At 51.9% G+C, this 19,377-nt stretch overlaps 1 protein-coding gene across 6 annotated transcripts in view; it reads right to left on the bottom strand.

The window, feature by feature from the left end:
- SRGAP2 (SLIT-ROBO Rho GTPase activating protein 2) overlaps window positions 1–19,377 on the bottom strand; it is a 163,546-nt gene that overhangs the window by 82,979 nt on the left and 61,190 nt on the right. For all 6 annotated transcript variants that reach the window (XM_064173801.1, XM_064173803.1, XM_064173798.1 and 3 more), the window contains exon 4: window positions 6,900–7,062. In XM_064173801.1, coding sequence (XP_064029871.1) covers window positions 6,900–7,062 — 163 coding nt within the window. The remainder of the gene's footprint in view (window positions 1–6,899; window positions 7,063–19,377) is intronic.

Genomic DNA, 19,377 nt, shown 5'->3' with positions numbered 1-19,377 from the left:
TCCTCATCTCCAGTCTCAATCTCTCCTCTTGCAGCTCAAAGCCACTGCCTCTTATCCTGTCACTACAAGCCCTTGTCAAAAGAAATCCAAATGGATTTGGGCTCAAATGGGAGAAGAATATTTTGAAGATATAAATATCTAAATAGAAGGGCTCTGCTGAAGGAGGATAAGGAGGAGGAAATCAAAGGAGTGCTCTCCATCAAGGCAGAAGGAAGGATGAAAAGCTGCCTGCAGAGAACAGGCACTGACATCAAAGCAGGACAATCCTGCAGGAGAGGGAGAGGTGAGCAGAATACCAACCCTGGGTGGCACACAGGCTGTAAACTCCAACCCTGCACAGAAGCCAGGAGCTAAATCATTAACATTGGGCAAATAAAACAAAGCAACTCCCTCCCACCCAAGGTGTAGCAATCTCTTCTTAGGATGATTCCAGCAGTTCTACCCCAGAGAGAGAGGATTTTTGCATCTCTCTTTTCTTCTGCAGTAGCACAGAGCTGCACTAACAAAGTTCCTGAGGCCACCCAGAGAAGAGAAGACTTGGAGGAGACCTTGGAGTGGCCTTGCAGGATCTGAAGGGGGCTAGAGGAGGGCTGGGGAGGGACTGTTGACAAGGGCTTGTAAGGAGAGGAGGAGGAGGAATGGGTTTGAAGTGGCAGAGGGGAGATTGAAAGTGGATGTTAGGAAGAAGTTGTTTGCAGTGAGGGTGGGGAGAGACTGGCACAGGTTGCCCAGGGAGGTTGTGGAGCTCAGAAGCACCCAACGTGATCAAAGATCAAAGATCACATTGGGTGCTTCTGTGCTCCCCAACCTCCCTGGAGGTGTTCAGGACCAAGTTGGATGAGGCCTTGAGCAGCCTGTTCTAGTGGGAGGTGTCCCTGCCTATGGCAAGAGGTTGGAATTGGCTGAGCTTTGAGCTCCCTTCCAACCTAAACCATTCTGTGTGGCCAAATGCCACATCCTCAGCAGCACCAACAGGGTTCACCTGCAAGCATTGAGCCCCTTATGGACCTCTTTAATTGCTGGAGCAGATCCAGAGAAGGGCTGGAGCCTCTCTGCTGTTAGGACAGGCTGAGAGTTGGGGTTGTTCAGCCTGGAGGAGAGAAGACTTCAGGGAGACCTTCTGGTGGCCTTCCAGTGCTTCAATTTGCTGAGCAGAAAGCTGGGGAGAGAGTTTTGAGCAGAGCCTGTGCTGACAGGACAAGGGGAAGTGGTTTGAACTCAAAGAGAGACATTCAGACTGGAGAGAAAGGAGCAATATTTGACACTGAGGGTGGTGAGAGCCTGGCCCAGGCTGCCCAGAGAGGTGGGAGCTGCCCCATGCCTGAAACCATCCCAGGTCAGGTTGTTTGGGGCTCTGAGCAAGCTGCTCTAGCTGGGGATGTCCCTGCTGATTGCAGGAGGGTTGGACTGGATGAGCTTTAAAGGTCCCTTCCAAATCAGGCTGTGACTGTAAAAATGTTCCCTGAGAATGAAGCAGAAGGGCAGAGAAAGAGTGTTCAGAGAGCAGCTGAACTTCCACCTCAGGCTGCAAGTTCCCAACATGCCACAAAGCCACACTTGGTGCGAGCAGCTGAGTGCTCAGACACACAAAGGTTCTGCAGGGACAGCAAAGCAGGGAAGTCAACAAACCCAAGTGAGGCTGACACACTCTGTACATCCAGCACCACTTCAGGGCAGGCTTTGGCAGCAAGCAGAGCTTCTCTTATCAGCACAGCTACCTTTGAAGTGGCTGGCAAGCTTCCACCTAACACTCACACATCTAAGACCCTCCACGTCGTAACACAGCCCTGGAGAGGACCTCTTCAGCCTAAGTCATGAACAATACAACTGCAGGAGACAGAGCCACAGACCAGGGCAGGCTTCTGGGGACACCACAGATGCAAACCCTCTGGAAACCTGAGTGCAGTGCAAGCAGCAGCACTGCAACTGCAGAAGGTCACTGAGCTCAAGGCAGCTCCATTCAAGCTTGACCAGCAACACTGCTGAGCCCTTTTGTACAGCTGGGCCAAGCAGCTCAAGGCTGAACCTGAAATCCCAGAGTCCCAGCACAGAGGGGGTTGGAAGGGATCTCTGGAGAGCAACCTCCCTGCTAAAGCAGGGCACCCACAGCAGCCTGCACAGGATCACAATGGCCAGAGGGGTTTGGAAGCTCTGCAGAGAAGGAGACTCCACAGCCTCTCTGGGCAGCCTGCTGCAGGGCTCTGCCACTACCACTTCTTCATCCTCATGCTGAGGTGGAACCTTTCTGCCTGTTGTTCCTTAGGAAGAATTTCCCTTCTGCAAGAGTGGTCAGGGATTGGCAGAGGCTGCCCAGGGAGGTGGTGGAGTCCCCAACCCTGGAGGGGTTCCAGAAAGGTGCAGCCATTGCACCTGGGGACATGGTTCAGTGGCCATGGTGGTGTTGGGCTGCTGGTTGGAGTGGATGACCTTGGAGATCCTTCTCAATCAAAGTGCCCCTGTGTGAGATCTCAGCTTGGCTCTGCTGCATGTGTCAGATCAGCTCCAGTCCTGGCTGCAGTTTTGGGCCCCTCACTTCAAGAAGGACACTGAGGTGCTGGCACCCACCTAGGGGGTGATGAACAGAGAAGAGGGCTTCAAATCCATGGAACACGAAGCTGCTTGGCAACATTTCAAGCACAGACCACATCTGGGTCCTTTGGTAGCTTTTGTACCCATTGAAGCTGCTTCTCCCAGCTCAGAAGGTCAGAGCCCAGTGAGAAAGCAGCACCAGCAGCACAGCCAAGCCCAGCCAAATCTATTTATTAGCTGCTGTTTTATTCACCTATCATAGAATCATCCTGGTTGGCAAAGGCCTCGAAGCTCATAGAGTCCAACTCTGCCCTAACTCTGCCAAGGCTAGAGCTAAACCATGGCCCTCATCACTACATCCCTGCAGCTTCTGCACACCTCCACAACCTCCCTGGGCAACCTGTACCAGTGTCTCACCACCCTCATCCTGTGCCACTGTCTCACCACCCTCAACCTGTGCCACTGTCTCACCACCCTCAACCTGTGCCACTGTCTCACCACCCTCAACCTGTGCCACTGTCTCACCACCCTCAACCTGTGCCAGTGTCTCACCACCCTCAGCCTGTGCCAGAGTCTCACCACCCTCAACCTGTGCCAGAGTCTCACCACCCTCATCCTGTGCCAGAGTCTCACCACCCTCAACCTGTGCCAGTGTCTCACCACCCTCATCTTGTGCCAGAGTCTCATCACCCTCACTGAAAAGAATTTCTTACTGATCTCCAGTCTCAAACTCCTCTCTTCCTTCCAGCTCTAAGTCATTACTCCTCATCCTGTAACTACAAATTCTTTCAAAAGTCCCTTCAGGTCCTGGAAGGCTGTGCTAAGGTCTCCCTGGAGCCTTTTCTTCTCCAAGATGAACAGTCTGAACTCCCTTAGCCCAACACAAGAAGGACATGGAAGTGTTTGAGCCAGTCCAGAGGAGGCCATGAAGATGCTGAGAGGGCTGCAGCAGCTCTGCTCTGAGGCCAGGCTGAGAGAGTTGGGGCTGTGCAGCCTGGAGAAGAGAAGGCTTGGAGGAGACCTTGGAGTGGCCTTGCAGGATCTGAAGTGGCCTCTAGGAGGGCTGTGGAGGGACTATTGACAAGGGCTTGTAATGAGAGGATGAGGAGCAATGGGTTTGAAGTGGCAGAGGGGAGATCTCCAGGGCTGGGGATTCAAGCAGCTCCCTGGGGACCCTACTCCAGCCTTTGAGAACTCTTTCAGCCAAAAAGTTTCTTCTCATGTCCAACCTAAACCTCCCCTGGTGCAACTCAAGGCCATTTCCTCTCGTCCTAACGTGACACTGCAGATAAGACAGGATGCAGAGTTTGTTTTTAACCACCCCAGGACAAGTGGAGCAGTGTCTGAAAACCTGGGTTGTTTTTTGGCCTCCAGCCCATTTGGTTTGCCTGGCAAAGCCTCAGCCAGGAACAAATGTCTTTTGTTTGCCCAAATGAACAGCAGTTTGCCTTTGGTCTGCGAGGAAGGCGCCAGAGGGGAACTTGTGTTGGTGCTGGGTTGGTTGTTTGGTTCTATTCAAATCCCTACTGCCCCCCAAAAATCACAGTGTCACAGCATCACAGCATCACCAAGGTTGGAAGAGACCTCACAGATCATCAAGTCCAACCCTTTAGCACAGAGCTCAAGGCCAGACCATGGCACCAAGTGCCACGTCCAGTCCTGCCTTGAACAGCTCCAGGGACGGCGACTCCACCACCTCCCCGGGCAGCCCATTCCAGTGTCCAATGACTCTCTCAGGGAAGAACTTTCTCCTCACCTCCAGCCTAAATCTCCCCTGGTGCAGCCTGAGGCTGTGTCCTCTTGTTCTGGTGCTGGCCACCTGAGAGAAGAGAGCAACCTCCCCCTGGCCACAACCTCCCCTCAGGTAGTTGTAGACAGCAATAAGGTCACCCCTGAGCCTCCTCTTCTCCAGGCTAACCAATCCCAGCTCCCTCAGCCTCTCCTCGTAGGGCTGTGCTCAAGGCCTCTCCCCAGCCTCGTTGCCCTTCTCTGGACACGCTCAAGCATCTCAATGTCCCTCCTAAACTGGGGGGCCCAGAACTGAACACAGCACTCAAGGTGTGGTCTAACCAGTGCAGAGTACAGGGGCAGAATGACCTCCCTGCTCCTGCTGGCCACACCATTCCTGATGCAGGCCAGGATGCCACTGGCTCTCTTGGCCACCTGGGCACACTGCTGGCTCATGTTCAGGCAGGTATCAATCAGCACCCCCAGATCCCTCTCTGTCTGGCTGCTCTCAGCCACTCTGACCCCAGCCTGTAGCTCTGCATGGGGTTGCTGTGGCCAAAGTGCAGCAAATCCAAGAGAGCAGGGTAAAACCTTGCTGACAGAAGGGACTGACAATTCAGATGCTCACTTCCAGCCAAGCTGGGGCAATATCCTTTCCCATGCCCTTCTTTGCAAGGCATTTTTCTCAGCCACCTTCCTCAAACAGAGCCCTTGTTGCAATTCAGTGGGGAGATTACTTCTCCTTTGGAAGGATTAGAGGAATTGAGGAGTGAGTGCCAGGCAATAATCCTGTGTAAGAATCTCATCAACCATAATGTCATTACCAGAAAGTTTTAAAAGGTCAAAAAGGCCTCAGTGTGATGTTACTTGGAGAGGAGAAGGTTCCTGCCCTGCTTGGGCAATGGCTCAGGGAGGAGGCAGATGGATAAAAAGGTGACTCTGACCCCCCCCTCCTCTGAGCTGGTGAGACCTCACCTGCAGGACTGCATTCAGCTCAGGGGATCCCAGCACAAGAGACACATGGACCCGGTGGAGAAGGGGCAGAGGATGCCACAAAGGCCAGAGGGCTGCAGCATGAAGACAAGCTGAAGAGTTGGGGGTGTTCAGTCTGGAGAAGAGAAGGCTGCAGGGAGGCCTTAGAGCTGCACACCACCTCCCTGGGCAGCCCATTCCAGTGTCCAATGACTCTCTCAGGGAAGAACTTTCTCCTCACCTCCAGCCTAAATCTCCCCTGGCACAGCCTGAGGCTGTGTCCTCTCGTTCTGGTGCTGGCCACCTGAGAGAAGAGAGCAACCTCCTCCTGGCCACAACCTCCCCTCAGGTAGTTGTAGACAGCAATAAGGTCTGCCCTGAGCCTCCTCTTCTCCAGGCTAACCAATCCCAGCTCCCTCAGCCTCTCCTCGTAGGGCTGTGCTCAAGGCCTCCCTGGAGCTGTTCAAGGCAGGACTGGACGTGGCACTTGGTGCCATGGTCTGGCCTTGAGCTCTGTGGTAAAGGGTTGGACTTGATGATCTGTGAGGTCTCTTCCAACCCTGATGATACTGTGATACTGTGAAGGGGGTTACAGGAAGGTTGGGGAGGGATTGGTTAGAAGGGCCTGTGGGGATAGGAAGATGAGCAATGGTTTGGAACTGGAGCAGAGGAAGTTTAGGTTGGGCATCAGGCAGAAGTTCTGCACAGTGAGGGGTGGTGAAATACTGGAATAGGTTGCCCAGGGATGTGGCTGAGGTCTCATCCCTGAAGACATTCAAGATCAGACTTGCCATGGCCCTGGGCAGCCTGCTCGAGTTGGTGGTGTCCTGCTGACTGCAGGGGGGGGTTGGACAAGATGACCTTTGAGGGTCCTTCCAGCCTGACACAAACTATGACAACAGAGTCTACCCCTTGAATAGCTTCCTCATCCTCCATTCCTACCCCATAAAGCCTCGAGGAACAGGCAGAGGACCAAGACCACAACAGGACCCTTGCACTTATTTTCAATCTGCTACAGGAAACCAGTTTGCAACTCACACAAACACCTGCTGCAGAAGGCAGAATGCATCCTGCTTGCCCAGATGAATCACAGAGCTTCAGAGGTTGGAAAGGACCTGTCAGGGCAGGCTACAAGAGCTGGGGCTCTGCAGTCTGGAGAAGAGAAGGCTTGGAGGAGACCTTGGAGTGGCCTTCCAGGATCTGAAGGGGGCTACAAGAGGGCTGGGGAGGGACTATTGACAAGGGCTTGTGATGACAGGAGGAGGAGGAATGGGTTTGAAGTGGCAGAGGGGAGATTGAAAGTGGATGTTAGGAAGAAGTTGTTTGCAGTGAGGGTGGTGAGAGACTGGCACAGGTTGAGGGTGCTGAGAGACTGGCACAGGTTGAGGGTGCTGAGAGACTGGCACAGGTTGCCCAGGGAGGTTGGGGAGCACAGAAGCACCCAATGTGATCTTTGATCACATTGGGTGCTTCTGTGCTCCCCAACCTCCCTGGAGATGTTCAGGACCAGGCTGGATGAGACCATGAGCAACCTGGGAAGTTCCAACCCCTGGCATTCTGTGACCAGCAAAAAGAGGTTGGCCCCAGCCACCTGGCCCCCACCCCTCTGAACTAAAAGAGCATTTCAGAAGAGCCAAGCCAAGAGCAGATCTTTTGTAGCACTCAGTTACCTTCTTGAAGAGGCGCCCCGAGTCTTCGCTGACCTGCACAAAGCGAGGGATGATGTTGTTGAGATAGATGTCACTGAGGGTGGTGTGATCCCTGCTCTCCCGCTTCACCTGGTTCAGCAGGAGGTTCCAGCAGTTGACAGGAGACAGCACATTCTGGTCCTTCCTGTAAAAGGCACAAAAGAGAGACAGGAGTTGAAGAGGATTTTACCTGAGCGCACCAAAAAGATTCCGTTTGGAGAGATGGAGAAGCAGAGAACGGTTTGGGTTGGAAGGGAGCTCAAAGCTCAGCCAGTTCCAACCTCCTGCCATAGGTAGGGACACCTCCCACCAGCCCAGGTTGCTCAAGGCCTCAGCCAACCTGGTCCTGAACACCTCCCTGGGCAACTTGTGCCAGTGTCTCATCACCCTCATCCTTTGCCAGGGTCTCACCACCCTCAACCTGTGCCAGGGTCTCATCACCCTCATCCTGTGCCAGGGTCTCACCACACTCAACCTGTGCCAGTGTCTCACCATCCTCAACCTGTGCCAGTGTCCCACCACCCTCTACCTGTGCCAGTGTCTCATCACCCTCATCCTGTGCCAGAGTCTCACCATCCTCAACCTGTGCCAGAGTCTCACCATCCTCAACCTGTGCCAGAGTCTCACCACCCTCAACCTGTGCCAGAGTCTCACCATCCTCAACCTGTGCCAGTGTCTCACCACCCTCAACCTGTGCCAGAGTCTCATCACCCTCAACCTGTGCCAGAGTCTCACCACCTTCAACCTGTGCCAGTGTCTCATCACCCTCATCCTGTGCCAGAGTCTCACCACCCTCAACCTGTGCCAGTGTCTCACCATCCTCAACCTGTGCCAGTGTCTCACCACCCTCATCCTGTGCCAGGGTCTCACCACCCTCACTGTAAAGAATTTCTTCCTAATCTCCAGTCTCAATCTCCTCTCTTCCTTCCAGCTCTAAGTCATTGCTCCTTGTCCTGTCACTACAAACTCTTTTCAAAAGTCCCTTCAGGTCCTGGAAGGCTGTGCTAAGGTCTTGCTGAAGCTCTCTCCTCCAGGCTGAACAACTTGAACTCCCTCAGCCCAACAAAAGGACATGGAAGTGATGGAGCCAGTCTAGAGGAGGCCATGAAGATGCTGAAAGGGCTGCAGCAGCTCTGCTGTGAAGATAGGCTGAGAGAGTTGGGGCTGTGCAGCCTGGAGAAGAGAAGGCTTGGAAGAAACCTTGGAGTGGCCTTGCAGGATCTTAAGTGGGCTGCAGGAGGAGGAGGAGGAATAAAGAATTTGAAGTGGCAGAGGGGAGACTGAAAGTGGATGTTAGGAAGAAGTTGAGATGTTATTTGCAGTGAAGGTGGTGAGACACTGACAGAGGCTGCCCAGGGAGGTTGTGGAGCACAGCAGCAAAGAATGTGCTTCCAGCACCTCCCTGAGCAACCCCTGCCAGGCTCTCACCACCCTCATGCTGAAGAACTTCTCCCTAACATCCAGTCTGAATCTCCCCATTCCCAGCTTTGTCCCTTTCCCCCAACCCTATCACTCCCTGACAGCCTCAGAAGTCCCTCCCCAGCTTTCTTATAGCCCCCTTCAGACACTGAAAGGCCACAAGAAGGTCACCTGGGAGCCTTCTCCTCTCCAGACTGCACAGCCCCAACTCCCTCAGTCTCTCCTCAGAGGATCAACACAAAAGGAGGGAGGAGAGATGAGAGGAAGCCTCAGCTGATGTGGGTCAACATCTCATCTGCTGGAAGGAACAAGTCAGCTCTCAAGGCTTCCCCTTCACAGCACATGAAAGCTGTGGATGCTCACAATGTTTCTGCAGGGTCCCCTCCTCAGCAGCCCTGCAGCACTGCTGGGAACCAGCAGGTCCAGGTGCAGCCTTGACTACATCATTTACTCCTCCCTACACCTCCTTATCACTTGTTTACTGCACGATAACATTAATTTAGCCCAGTGCAAGCCAGCTCTGTGGTGGAAAGCCAAAGCTCTGCCTGGTTATTGGGTGAGGCTGTATGGGGTTTCTCTCCTCTCCAATGAAAGGTGGCTTCACTGCCATTGCAAAGGGGATGTTCTGCACTGCAAAAGGATTTGTCCTGCAAGAAATGCCTGGCATTGTGAATATGAAGCCATGGCAGACTTGCATTGGGCTTCTCATGACAGCAAGAGATGGATCTGGTGTGCAAGATGGTTAATTTCAGAGAGAGAAGAGTTTCTGATCTTGGGGGCTTGTTGCTTTTGCTTCCAGAACTGAAAAGCTCAGGAAATGAGCCCAGCTTGGCATGGATGCTGTAAGGTTTGGAGCTGTGTGTGTGTGTGTGTGGAGTGGAAGGGAGTACAGAAAGGATTCTGGGCTTTGGGTTCTCCTGGGGTTGGGAGTGAAAGGAGGCAAAAAAAAGCAGAGGGGAAGAGGGGGGGGATAAAGCAGAGGGGAAGAGGGAGAAAAAGCAGAGGGAAAGAGGGGGGAAAGCAGAGGAAAATAGGGGTGGAAAAGCAGAGGGAAATAGGGGTGGAAAAGCAGAGGGAAAGAGGGGGCAAAAAAAGGGCAGAGTGAAAGAGGAGGAGGAAAAAGCAGAGGGAAAGAGGGAGAAAAAGCAGAGGGAAAGAGGGAGGGAAAAGCAGAGGGAAAGAGAGGGGGGAAACAGAGGGAAAGAGAGGGGGGAAGCAGAGGGAAAGAGAGGGGGCAAGCAGAGGGAAAGAGGGGGGGAAGCAGAGGGAAAGAGAGGGGGGAAGCAGAGGGAAAGAGGGGGGGAAGCAGAGGGAAAGAGGGGGGGAAGCAGAGGGAAAGAGAGGGGGGAAGCAGAGGGAAAGAGAGGGGGGAAGCAGAGGGAAAGAGAGGGGGGAAGCAGAGGGAAAGAGAGGGGGGAAGCAGAGGGAAAGAGAGGGGGGAAGCAGAGGGAAAGAGGGGGGGGAAGCAGAGGGAAAGAGGGGGGAAGCAGAGGGCAAGAGGAGGGGGAAGCAGAGGGCAAGAGGGGGGGGAAGCAGAGGGAAAAGCAGAGGGAAAGAGGGGGGGAAAAGGCAGAGAGAAAGTGGGAGAAAGCAGAAGGAAGGGGGGGAAGCAAAGGGAAGTGGGGGGGAAGCAAAGGGAAAGAGGCAAAAGGATAAAAGCAGAAAAACATCAGAAAGGAAAACAACAGGAAAAGAAAAAATAACATGGGGGGGGGTGAGGGGGGGAAAGGTTTCTTTTTCTTTTAAATTATAAGGAAGAAAAAAGGGGAAAAAAGGACAATGTGAGGAGGCCCAGACTTGATTTCATCTAGGGAACAGTTCTCTTTGTACTTCAGTGTCCTGTGCTGCAGATCCTGCTGATGTGCAAACCCAGCTGGAACGATCAAAATGCAGAACTGCACAAGGTTGGAGCTGCCAGATGTGAAGCTGCAGAAATCAAAGGCTCACCCCCTCCCCTTCCACCCCCACTACCCCCCGCCCCCCCCAGCTGCAATCAGTGCTTGCAGCACACTGTTTGGTTTGTCAATTTGCCAGAGAGCTAATTAGTAACTTTGAGTCCTGGCTAATAGAGTTGGGAACCTCCAGGTTCTAACCAGGCAACCAGCCCTTGGGAGGGCATAGGTGGAGGTAAGGGTAGCAGAGCCCTACAGAGGGACCTGGGCAGGCTGCATGGGTGGGCAGAGGCCAAGGGGATGAGACTGAACAAGGCCAAGTGCAGGGTTCTGCACTTTGGCCACAACAACCCCAAGCAGCACTACAGGCTGGGGACTGAGGGGCTGAGAGCAGCCAGGCAGAGAGGGAGCTGGGGGTGCTGGCAGAGAGGAGCTGCAGAGGAGGCAGCAGTGCCCAGGTGGGCAGCAGAGCCAATGGCATCCTGGGCTGGCTCAGGAGCAGTGTGGGCAGCAGGACAAGGGAGGTTCCTGTGCCCCTATGCTCAGCACTGCTCAGGCCACATCTGGAGTGCTGTGTCCAGGTCTGGGCTCCTTCACTGCAGAGAGCTGTTGAGGTGCTGGAAGGTGTTTGGAGAAGGGCAGCAAGGCTGGGGAGGGGCCTGGAGCACAGCCCTGTGAGGAGAGGCTGAGGGAGCTGGGGGGGTGCAGCCTGCAGCAGAGGAGGCTCAGGGCAGAGCTCATTGCTGTCTGCAGCTGCCTGCAGGGAGGCTGTAGCCAGGTGGGGTTGGGCTCTGCTGCCAAGCACCCAGTATCAGAACAAGGGGACACAGCCTGAAGCTGTGCCAGGGCAGGTCTAGGCTGGATGTGAGGAGGAAGTTGTTGTCAGAGAGAGTGATTGGCACTGGAATGGGCTGCCCAGGGAGGTGGTGGAGTTACCATGCCTGCAGGTGTTGCAGCCAAGGCTGGCTGGGGCACTTAGTGCCATGGTGTGGTTGGTTGGGCAGGGCTGGGTGCTAGGTTGGGCTGGCTGAGCTTGGAGCTCTCTTCCAACCTGCTTGGTTCTACGATTCAGTGACAGGTTCTGGTCCAACAAGGACCATGGCACCACAGGTTTAATAAGAACCAAGGGCTGCAGCTATGAGACAAGGACATGTGCAAGGGAGCAAGGGTCCAACAAGAACCAAGAGTTGCAACTACAGACATGAACATCTGCAAGGGACCACAGGTCTAACAAGGACCAAGGGCTGCAACTATAGACAAGGACACATGCAAGGGACCACAGGTCCAACAAGGACCAAGGGTTGCAACTACAGATGAGGACATATGCAAGGGACCAAGAGTCCAACAAGGACTATGGGCTGCAACTACAGACAAGAACATATGGAAGGGACCAAGGGTCCAACAAGGACCAAGGGCTACAACTACAGACAAGGACATATGGAAGGGACCAAGGGTCCAACAAGGACCAAGGGCTGCAACTATAGATGAGGACATATGCAAGGGACCAAGAGTCCAACAAGGACCATGGGCTACAACTATAGATAAGGACATATGCAAGGGACCAAGGGTCTACAAGGACCATGGGCTGCAACTATAGATAAGGACATATGCAAGGGACCAAGGGTCCAACAAGGACCATGGGCTGCAACTATAGATAAGGACATATGCAAGGGACCAAGAGTCCAACAAGGACCAATGGGCTACAACTATAGATGAGGATACATGCAAGGGACCAAGGGTCTAACAAGGCAACTATAGCCAAAAATACAAGCAAGAAACCAAGGGCCCAAGAAGAAGCAAAGGCTGTAGAGAAGGACCCCTGCAAGCAGCCCAAGAGCAGCACAGCCTGAGTGCTTTGCTCTCCAAAGCAAAGTGAAGGGCCCAGCTGGGAAGCAGCAGAGATGCAACAGTTAACTGCTCACCTCCCAGCTGTCCAGCCTGCCCCTGCCACAGCACCCAGAGCTATTCTCAGGCAGCACATAGCCTGAATACCAGGAGCCCATGAAAGGCATGGTGAGTAAAACTGCTGGTGTCTAATGGCGCCAGATGGGTTGTTGACACCCTCGGTGTGGTTAGACATGAAAGGGCACCCATCCTGCAGGAGAAAAAGCAGCACAACCCCCACATGCTTCCAATCTGCTAGCCAGGATTGTCACCTTGGGCTGAGTGCTGGCACTGCCCCACCCTGAGCCCAACCTCCTGCAGCCACAGCTCTGCCCTCAGCAAGATTTGGCCTTTGAATGCCTTTTTTTTTCCCCCCATTTCTTGGTATCTGTTGGTTCCATTAACTCCTTCAGTGCCTTGTTAAAATGGTCTTATGAGGAAAGGCTGAGAGCCCTGGGGCTGTTGAGCCTGGAGAAGAGCAGCCCAGGGAGGTGGTAGAGTCACCCACCCTGGATGTGTTTCAGGGTGGTTTGGATGGGGTGCTTAGGGAGATGGTTTCAGGTGAATGTTGTAGGGGTAGGTATAGGCTGGATATTAGGAAGAAGTTCTTCACAGAGAGAGTGATTTCCCATTGGAATGGGCTGCCCAGGGAGGTGGTGGAGGCACCATCCCTGGGGGTCTTCAAGAAAAGACTGGATGAGGCACTTAGTGCCATGGTCTGGCTGATTGGTTAGGGCTGGGTGCTAGGTTGGACTGGATGATCTTGGAGGTCTCTTCCAACCTGGTTGATTCTATGATTCTATGATTCTAGTAGGGCTCTAGGTTGGCCTTGGTGCCCCTGAGGGGCTTTGCCAACCTGCATGGTGCTGTGATTCAGTGATTCCATGAATGTTAAAGGGTAGGGGGCAAGAGGATGGGGCCAGGCTCTTGTTAGTGGTGCCCAGGACAAGGGGCAATGTGCACAAACTGCAACCCAGGAGGTACCATTCGAACAGAAAGAGAAACTTCTTTGGAGTGAGGGTGCTGGAGCCCTGCAGCAGGCTGCCCAGAGAGGTTGTGGAGTCTCCTTGTGTGCAGAGATCCCAACCTCCCTCAGCCATTGTGATCCTGGGCAATCTCTCCAGAGATTCCTTCTAACTTCCACCACTCTGGGGTTGTGCTTTTGTACAGGTTCAGGTTTTCATAGAATCATAGAATGAAGCAGGCTGGAAGAGAGCTCCAAGCTCAGCCAGCCCAACCTAGCACCCAGCCCTGCCCAACCAACCACACCATGGCACTAAGTGCCCCAGCCAGGCTTGGCTGCAACACCTCCAGCCACAGCCACTCCACCACCTCCCTGGGCAGCCCATTCCAGTGCCAATCACTCTCTCTGACAACAACTTCCTCCTCATATCCAGCCTAGACCTGCCCTGGCACAGCTTGAGACTCTGTCCCCTTGTTCTGCTGCTGCTTGCCTGGCAGCAGAGCCCAACCCCACCTGGCCACAGCCTCCTCTCCCAGCAAGGTTCTTAGAGGAAGCAAGACAAAACCTCTCCATTATTCACTAGTGACAACTACACTGTGCTGCCAAAATGCAGCCTTCAGGCAGAGGCAACACAGCAAGGAAAGAGGTAGCTGCTTGCTTCAAACCTTCCAAGTAGCCTCTAAAGCTCCACACACATTAACTGTGAAAGCACCTCCAAAAATCCCAGCCTATTCTGGGGGGGAAGATGGCAACAGTTTTGACACCATGGAGCAGAAGTTACCCAACTGTTTACAACAGTCCCTCTCCTATCCCAACCCACAAGCAGATGGCAGAGAAGCAAATTGTGACTGCCATTAACCACTGCAACTCTCAGAGGAGCTGCTGAAGGGATTCTGCTTCCAGCTTTTCATGGAAGGGATGAAAGAGGGGAGAAAAAGAAGCCCTGAGGAGCTCAGGGGGGTGTGACTGAGAGCAAGGATGCTGCAGGATGTCAGGAGTCACTACTGATCCTTCAAAAGGAAAGCTGATCAGATCTGGGCGAGTGGAGCAGATTGGTAGATTCAGACTGGGTGTGAGGAAGAAGTTCTTCACCATGAGGGTGGTGAGAGCCTGGAATGGGTTGCCCAGGGAGGTTTTGGAACCCTCATCCCTGGAGGTGTTTAAGGCCAGGCTGGATGGGGCTCTGGCCAGCCTGACCTAGGGTGAGGTGTCCCTGGGCATGGCAGGAGGGTTGGAACTGGTTGATCCTTGTGGTCCCTTCCAACCTTGCCTGATTCCATGTTTCTATTCTGTGATGCTATGATTTAGGTCAGGCTGAATTACACCAGATCACAGCAATCACAGGGCGGGGGCTGGGAGCAGGAAGAGGAAGTTGTGCAGAGATTTTTCAGGAACCACAAAGTATGAAGCTTCTGTGGTTTCTTGGGTGTTATCTTGATTGGGTCCTGTGCAACTTGCACTTCAAAGCCTCCAGTTGCTCTCAAAAAGATCAGAAGGGAAGATTGAGTCCCAGCTCTCTGCAATGGCTTAATTAAATTCCTCATTCATATGAGGAGCTCACAGACACTCCAAGGGTGATCTGCTTTAAGGCAAGCAGGAGACAGACACAGAGGCAAACAACACTTGGTTGGACATTGGCAAGGTAACCCCAATCAGAAGCAGTCTTGAAAACAAGACCTTCAACCTCTACTAGATTCAAAACTACCAAAACCAGCCCCTCACACCCAGGAATAGGAAGAGTGGGTTTCCATGGAACCACAGAATCAGGCAAGCTGGAAGAGAGCTCCAAGCTCAGCCAGCCCAACCTAGCACCCAGCCCTGCCCAACCAACCACACCATGGCACTAAGTGCCCCAGCCAGGCTTGGCTGCAACACCTCCAGCCACAGCCACTCCACCACCTCCCTGGGCAGCCCATTCCAATGCCAATCACTCTCTCTGACAACAACTTCCTAACAACATCCAGCCTAGACCTGCCCTGGCACAGCTTGAGGCTGTGTCCCCTTCTTCTGGCCCTGGCTGCCTGGCAGCAGAGCCCAACCCCACCTGGCTACAGCCTCCCTGCAGGCAGCTGCAGGCAGCAATGAGCTCTGCCCTGAGCCTCCTCTGCTGCAGGCTGCACCCCCCCAGCTCCCTCAGCCTCTCCTCACAGGGCTGTGCTCCAGGCCCCTCCCCAGCCTTGCTGCCCTTCTCCAAACACCTTCCAGCACCTCAACATCTCTCTGCAATGGAGGAGCCCAGAACTGGACACAGCACTCCAGGGGTGGCCTGAGCAGTGCTGAGCACAGGGGCACAAGAACCTCCCTTGTCCTGCTGCCCACACTGCTCCTGAGCCAGCCCAGGATGCCATTGGCTCTGCTGCCCACCTGGGCACTGCTGCCTCCTCTGCAGCTCCTCTCTGCCAGCACCCCCAGCTCCCTCTCTGCCTGCCTGCTCTCAGCCCCTCTGTCCCCAGCCTGTAGTGCTGGATGAGGCTGTGTGCAGCCTGCTCTAGGGTAGGGTATCCCTGCCCATGGCAGGGGGGTTGGAACTGCCTGATCCTTGTGGCCTCTTCCAACCCTGACTATGATTCTATGAACGTCATCATGGTGAGGGCTAGAAGGAACCTCTGGGGGTGACCCAGTCCAAGCCCTATACTAAAGCAGAGAACCCACAGCAGCTTGCTCAGGATCTCAATGGCCATGGGGGTAGGATTGGAATCTCTCCAGAGAAGGACACTCCACAACCTCTCTCCACCCTGCTCCAGGCAGCAGCTTGCCCAGGATCACAATGACCATAGGGGTAAGGTTGGAACCTCTCCAGAGAAGAACACTCCACAACCTCTCTCCATCCTGCTCCAGGCAGCAGCTTGCCCAGGATCACAATGACCATAGGGGTAAGGTTGGAACCAGGCAGCAGCTTGCCCAGGATCACAATGACCATAGGGGTAAGGTTGGAACCAGGCAGCAGCTTGCCCAGGATCACAATGACCATAGGGGTAAGGTTGGAACCTCTCCAGAGGACACTCCACAACCTCTCTCCACCCTGCTCCAGGCAGCAGCTTGCCCAGGATCACAATGACCATAGGGGTAAGGTTGGAACCAGGCAGCAGCTTGCCCAGGATCACAATGACCATAGGGGTAAGGTTGGAACCTCTCCAGAGCAGGACACTCCACAACCTCTCTCCATCCTGTTCCAGGCAGCAGCTTGCCCAGGATCACAATGGCCACGGGGGTAAGGTTGGAACCTCTCCAGAGAAGGACACTCCACAACCTCTCTCCATCCTGTTCCAGGCAGCAGCTTGCCCAGGATCACAATGGCCACGGGGGTAAGGTTGGAACCTCTCCAGAGAAGGACACTCCACAACCTCTCTCCATCCTGCTCCAGGCCTCCAGAACCCTTGACAAGAAAACAACAGCCAGCCAAAGTCCACATGACCCAAAAGCTCTCTTCCACAGCTCTCCTCCCAGCCTGACTCCTCCTTCCTTTTAAAGAGATGACTTGGATTTCAAGAAGACTAAAGCTGAACCCTCTGCAAGCTGCCCACTTTGCTTCTCCTTTTCTTGCTGCCAGCTCAGGACATCCCCACTGCTCCCTGCCCTGCTCTTCCAAGAGATCCCAGTGAGGAACATCTGTTGTTTACAAGTGCTCAGCCTGCAGCCTGCCAGACTTAGCCTGCAGCTCCTGCTTCCAGGCAAAGGCTGCCAGAAAGCCATCTGAAGGTCCTGCTGGGCCATCCTGCACCTTCAGCTCTCCAGCTGACAACTGCTACTCAGGATCCTACTTCCACAGCAATCAGCTTGGTTTAAAAGATGGCCTCAAAATAGCACTTGGGCTCTTTTTTTCCTTTTCCTTCAGTTTTTCCCCCTTTCTTTTATTTTTCCTCTTTCTTTTGCTCTCTTTCTCTGCTTTTTCTTTTTCCCACTCTTTTTTTTCCCCCCTCTTTTTCTTTTATTTTTCTCTTTTTCTGTTTTTTTCATCTCTTTTTCTTTTTCTTTACTCTTTAATCTCTTTTATTTTTCTCTTTTTCTCTTTTTTAATCTCTTTTTCCCTTTTTTTTTTTTTACTCTTTAATCTCTTTTTTTTTCCTCCTTTTCCCTTCTTTTCCAACTCTTTCTTTTTCCTTTTAACTCTTCTATTTTACCTTTCTTTTATTTTTGTTTTCTCTTCTTTTTTTCCTCAACTCTTTGTTCTGCTCCCTTTTTCCCAACTCTTTTTCCCTTTATTTTTCTCTTTTTCTCTTCTTTTTCTAACTCTTTCTTTTTAAATTTTTAGGTCTTATTTTTTCTTTTTCTTTTATTTTTCTCTTTTTCTTTTACTTTTTTCTTTTCCTCTTCTTTCCCCCCCCCCCAATTCTTTTTCAATAACTCTTTTTTTTACTCTTTCTTTTATTTTTCTCTTCTTTTTTCCATCTCTTTTTTCCTTGTTTTTAACTCTTATTTTATCTTTCTTTTATTTTTCTTTTTTTCTTCTTTTTTCCAACCCTTTTCCTTTTTATACTTTTTTTACTTTATTTTTCTCTTTTTCTCTTCTTCTTCTTTTTCCAACTCCTTCTAATTTATTTTGCTCTTATTTTTTCTCTTTCTTTTATTTTTCTCTTTTTTTCCCAATTCTTACTTTTTCCTTTTTAAAACTCTTTTACTTTTTCTCTTTAAGTCTTTTTCTCTTCTTTATTCCATCTCTTTTTTTTTCTTTCTTACTTCTATTATTTTTCTTTTCTTTTTCTCTTTTTCCAGCTCTTTCCTTTTCCTTTTTTTACTCTTTTATTTTTTTATCTTTCTTGGATTTTTCTTTCACTCTTTTTTCAATTCTTTTTCCTTTTCTACTTTTATTTTTTCTTTCTTTCACTTTTTCTCTTTTCTCAACTCTTCCTTTATTTTTTGTTTTCCATTTTTCTTTCCTTTTTCTCCTTTTTTCTTTCCTTTTCCTCCTTTTCTCTTTCCTTTTCCTCCTTTTTTTCTTTCATTTTTCTCCTTTTTTCTTTCCTTTTCCTCCTTTTTTTCTTTCATTTTTCTCCTTTTTTCTTTCCTTTTCCTCCTTTTTTTCTTTCCTTTTCCCCCTCCTTTTTTCTTTCCTTTTCCCCCTCCTTTTTTCTCTTTTTCCTTTTTCCTTTTTTTTCCTTCTTTTCTCTTTCTTTTCTTTTTTCCTCTTTTTTTCCCCTCTTTCCCCCCTCTCTTTCTTTTCACTTTTTTTTTCCCCTCTTTCTTTTCATTTTATTCTCTGGCCAGCCTGCTCTAGGGTAGGGTGCCCCTGCCCATGGCATGGGGTTGGAACTAGATGATCCTTGTGGGCCCTTCCAAGCCTGACTGATTCTATGATTCTACTCTTTATTTTTGTCTCTTTTATTTCTTTTTTATAGAATCACAGAATTGTTTCAGTTGGAAAAGACCTCCAAGAGCATCTAGTCCAACCAGCAACCCAACACCACCATGGCCACTAAACCATGCCCACAGGCTCCAGCTCTGCCACTCACCTGCACATCTTCAAAAGCAGCCTGGCTGGGGCACTTAGTGCCATGGTCTGGTTGGTTGGGCAGGGCTGGGTGCTAGGTTGGGCTGGCTGAGCTTGGAGCTCTCTTCCAACCTGCTTCATTCTATGATTCTGTGATCTTTATAAACACTGATGAGGTCACCTCTCAGTCTCACAGGATGTTAGGGGCTGGAAGGGACCCAAGGAGATCATCCAGTCCACCCCCCCTGCCAGAGCAGGACAACACTATCTAACACAGATCATCTCCTCCAAGCTCCCAGCCCCAGCTCCCTCAGGCTCTCCTCCTAACAGAGCTGTTCCATTCCCATTGTGGCTCTGGACTCTCTTAAGCAGTTCTAAGTCCTTCCTGAACTGAGTAGCCCAGAACTGGACACAGTACTCCAGATGCAGCCTCACCAGAGCAGAGTATAGAGGCAGGAGAACCTCTCTTGACCTACTAACCACAGCCCTTCTAATCCACCCTAGAATGGCATTTGCCCTGCTGGCCACCAGAGCACATTGCTGGCTCATGCTCACCCTCCCATTCACCAGGACCCTCAAATCCTTTTCCCCTTCTCTGCCTTCCAACAGCTCAGTCCCCAACCTATACTGATTCCTCTAAGCTTGTGCTTTACCCAGCATGGGGATGGATGATGGAGGAAGCCACACAATCCAATTTCAAGGGTCAAGCTGAAGCCTCCTTGCCCTTGACAGCATTCCCTTAAATGAACACATTGGGAGCAACTTGGCAATGCCATAATAGCTCTTGAGTATGGAAGCAGATGCAAATTACAGGGTGAGTGCCTGACAGATTTCCTCCTTGACAGTGTGTTAGGAGATCTAAAAAAGGCAAGT

The sequence above is a fragment of the Pogoniulus pusillus genome, chromosome 39, assembly GCF_015220805.1.
Source record: "Pogoniulus pusillus isolate bPogPus1 chromosome 39, bPogPus1.pri, whole genome shotgun sequence".
NCBI lineage: Eukaryota > Metazoa > Chordata > Aves > Piciformes > Lybiidae > Pogoniulus > Pogoniulus pusillus.
The sequence above is the reverse complement of the archived record's forward strand: the minus strand, read 5'-3'. Positions and strand labels throughout refer to the sequence as shown.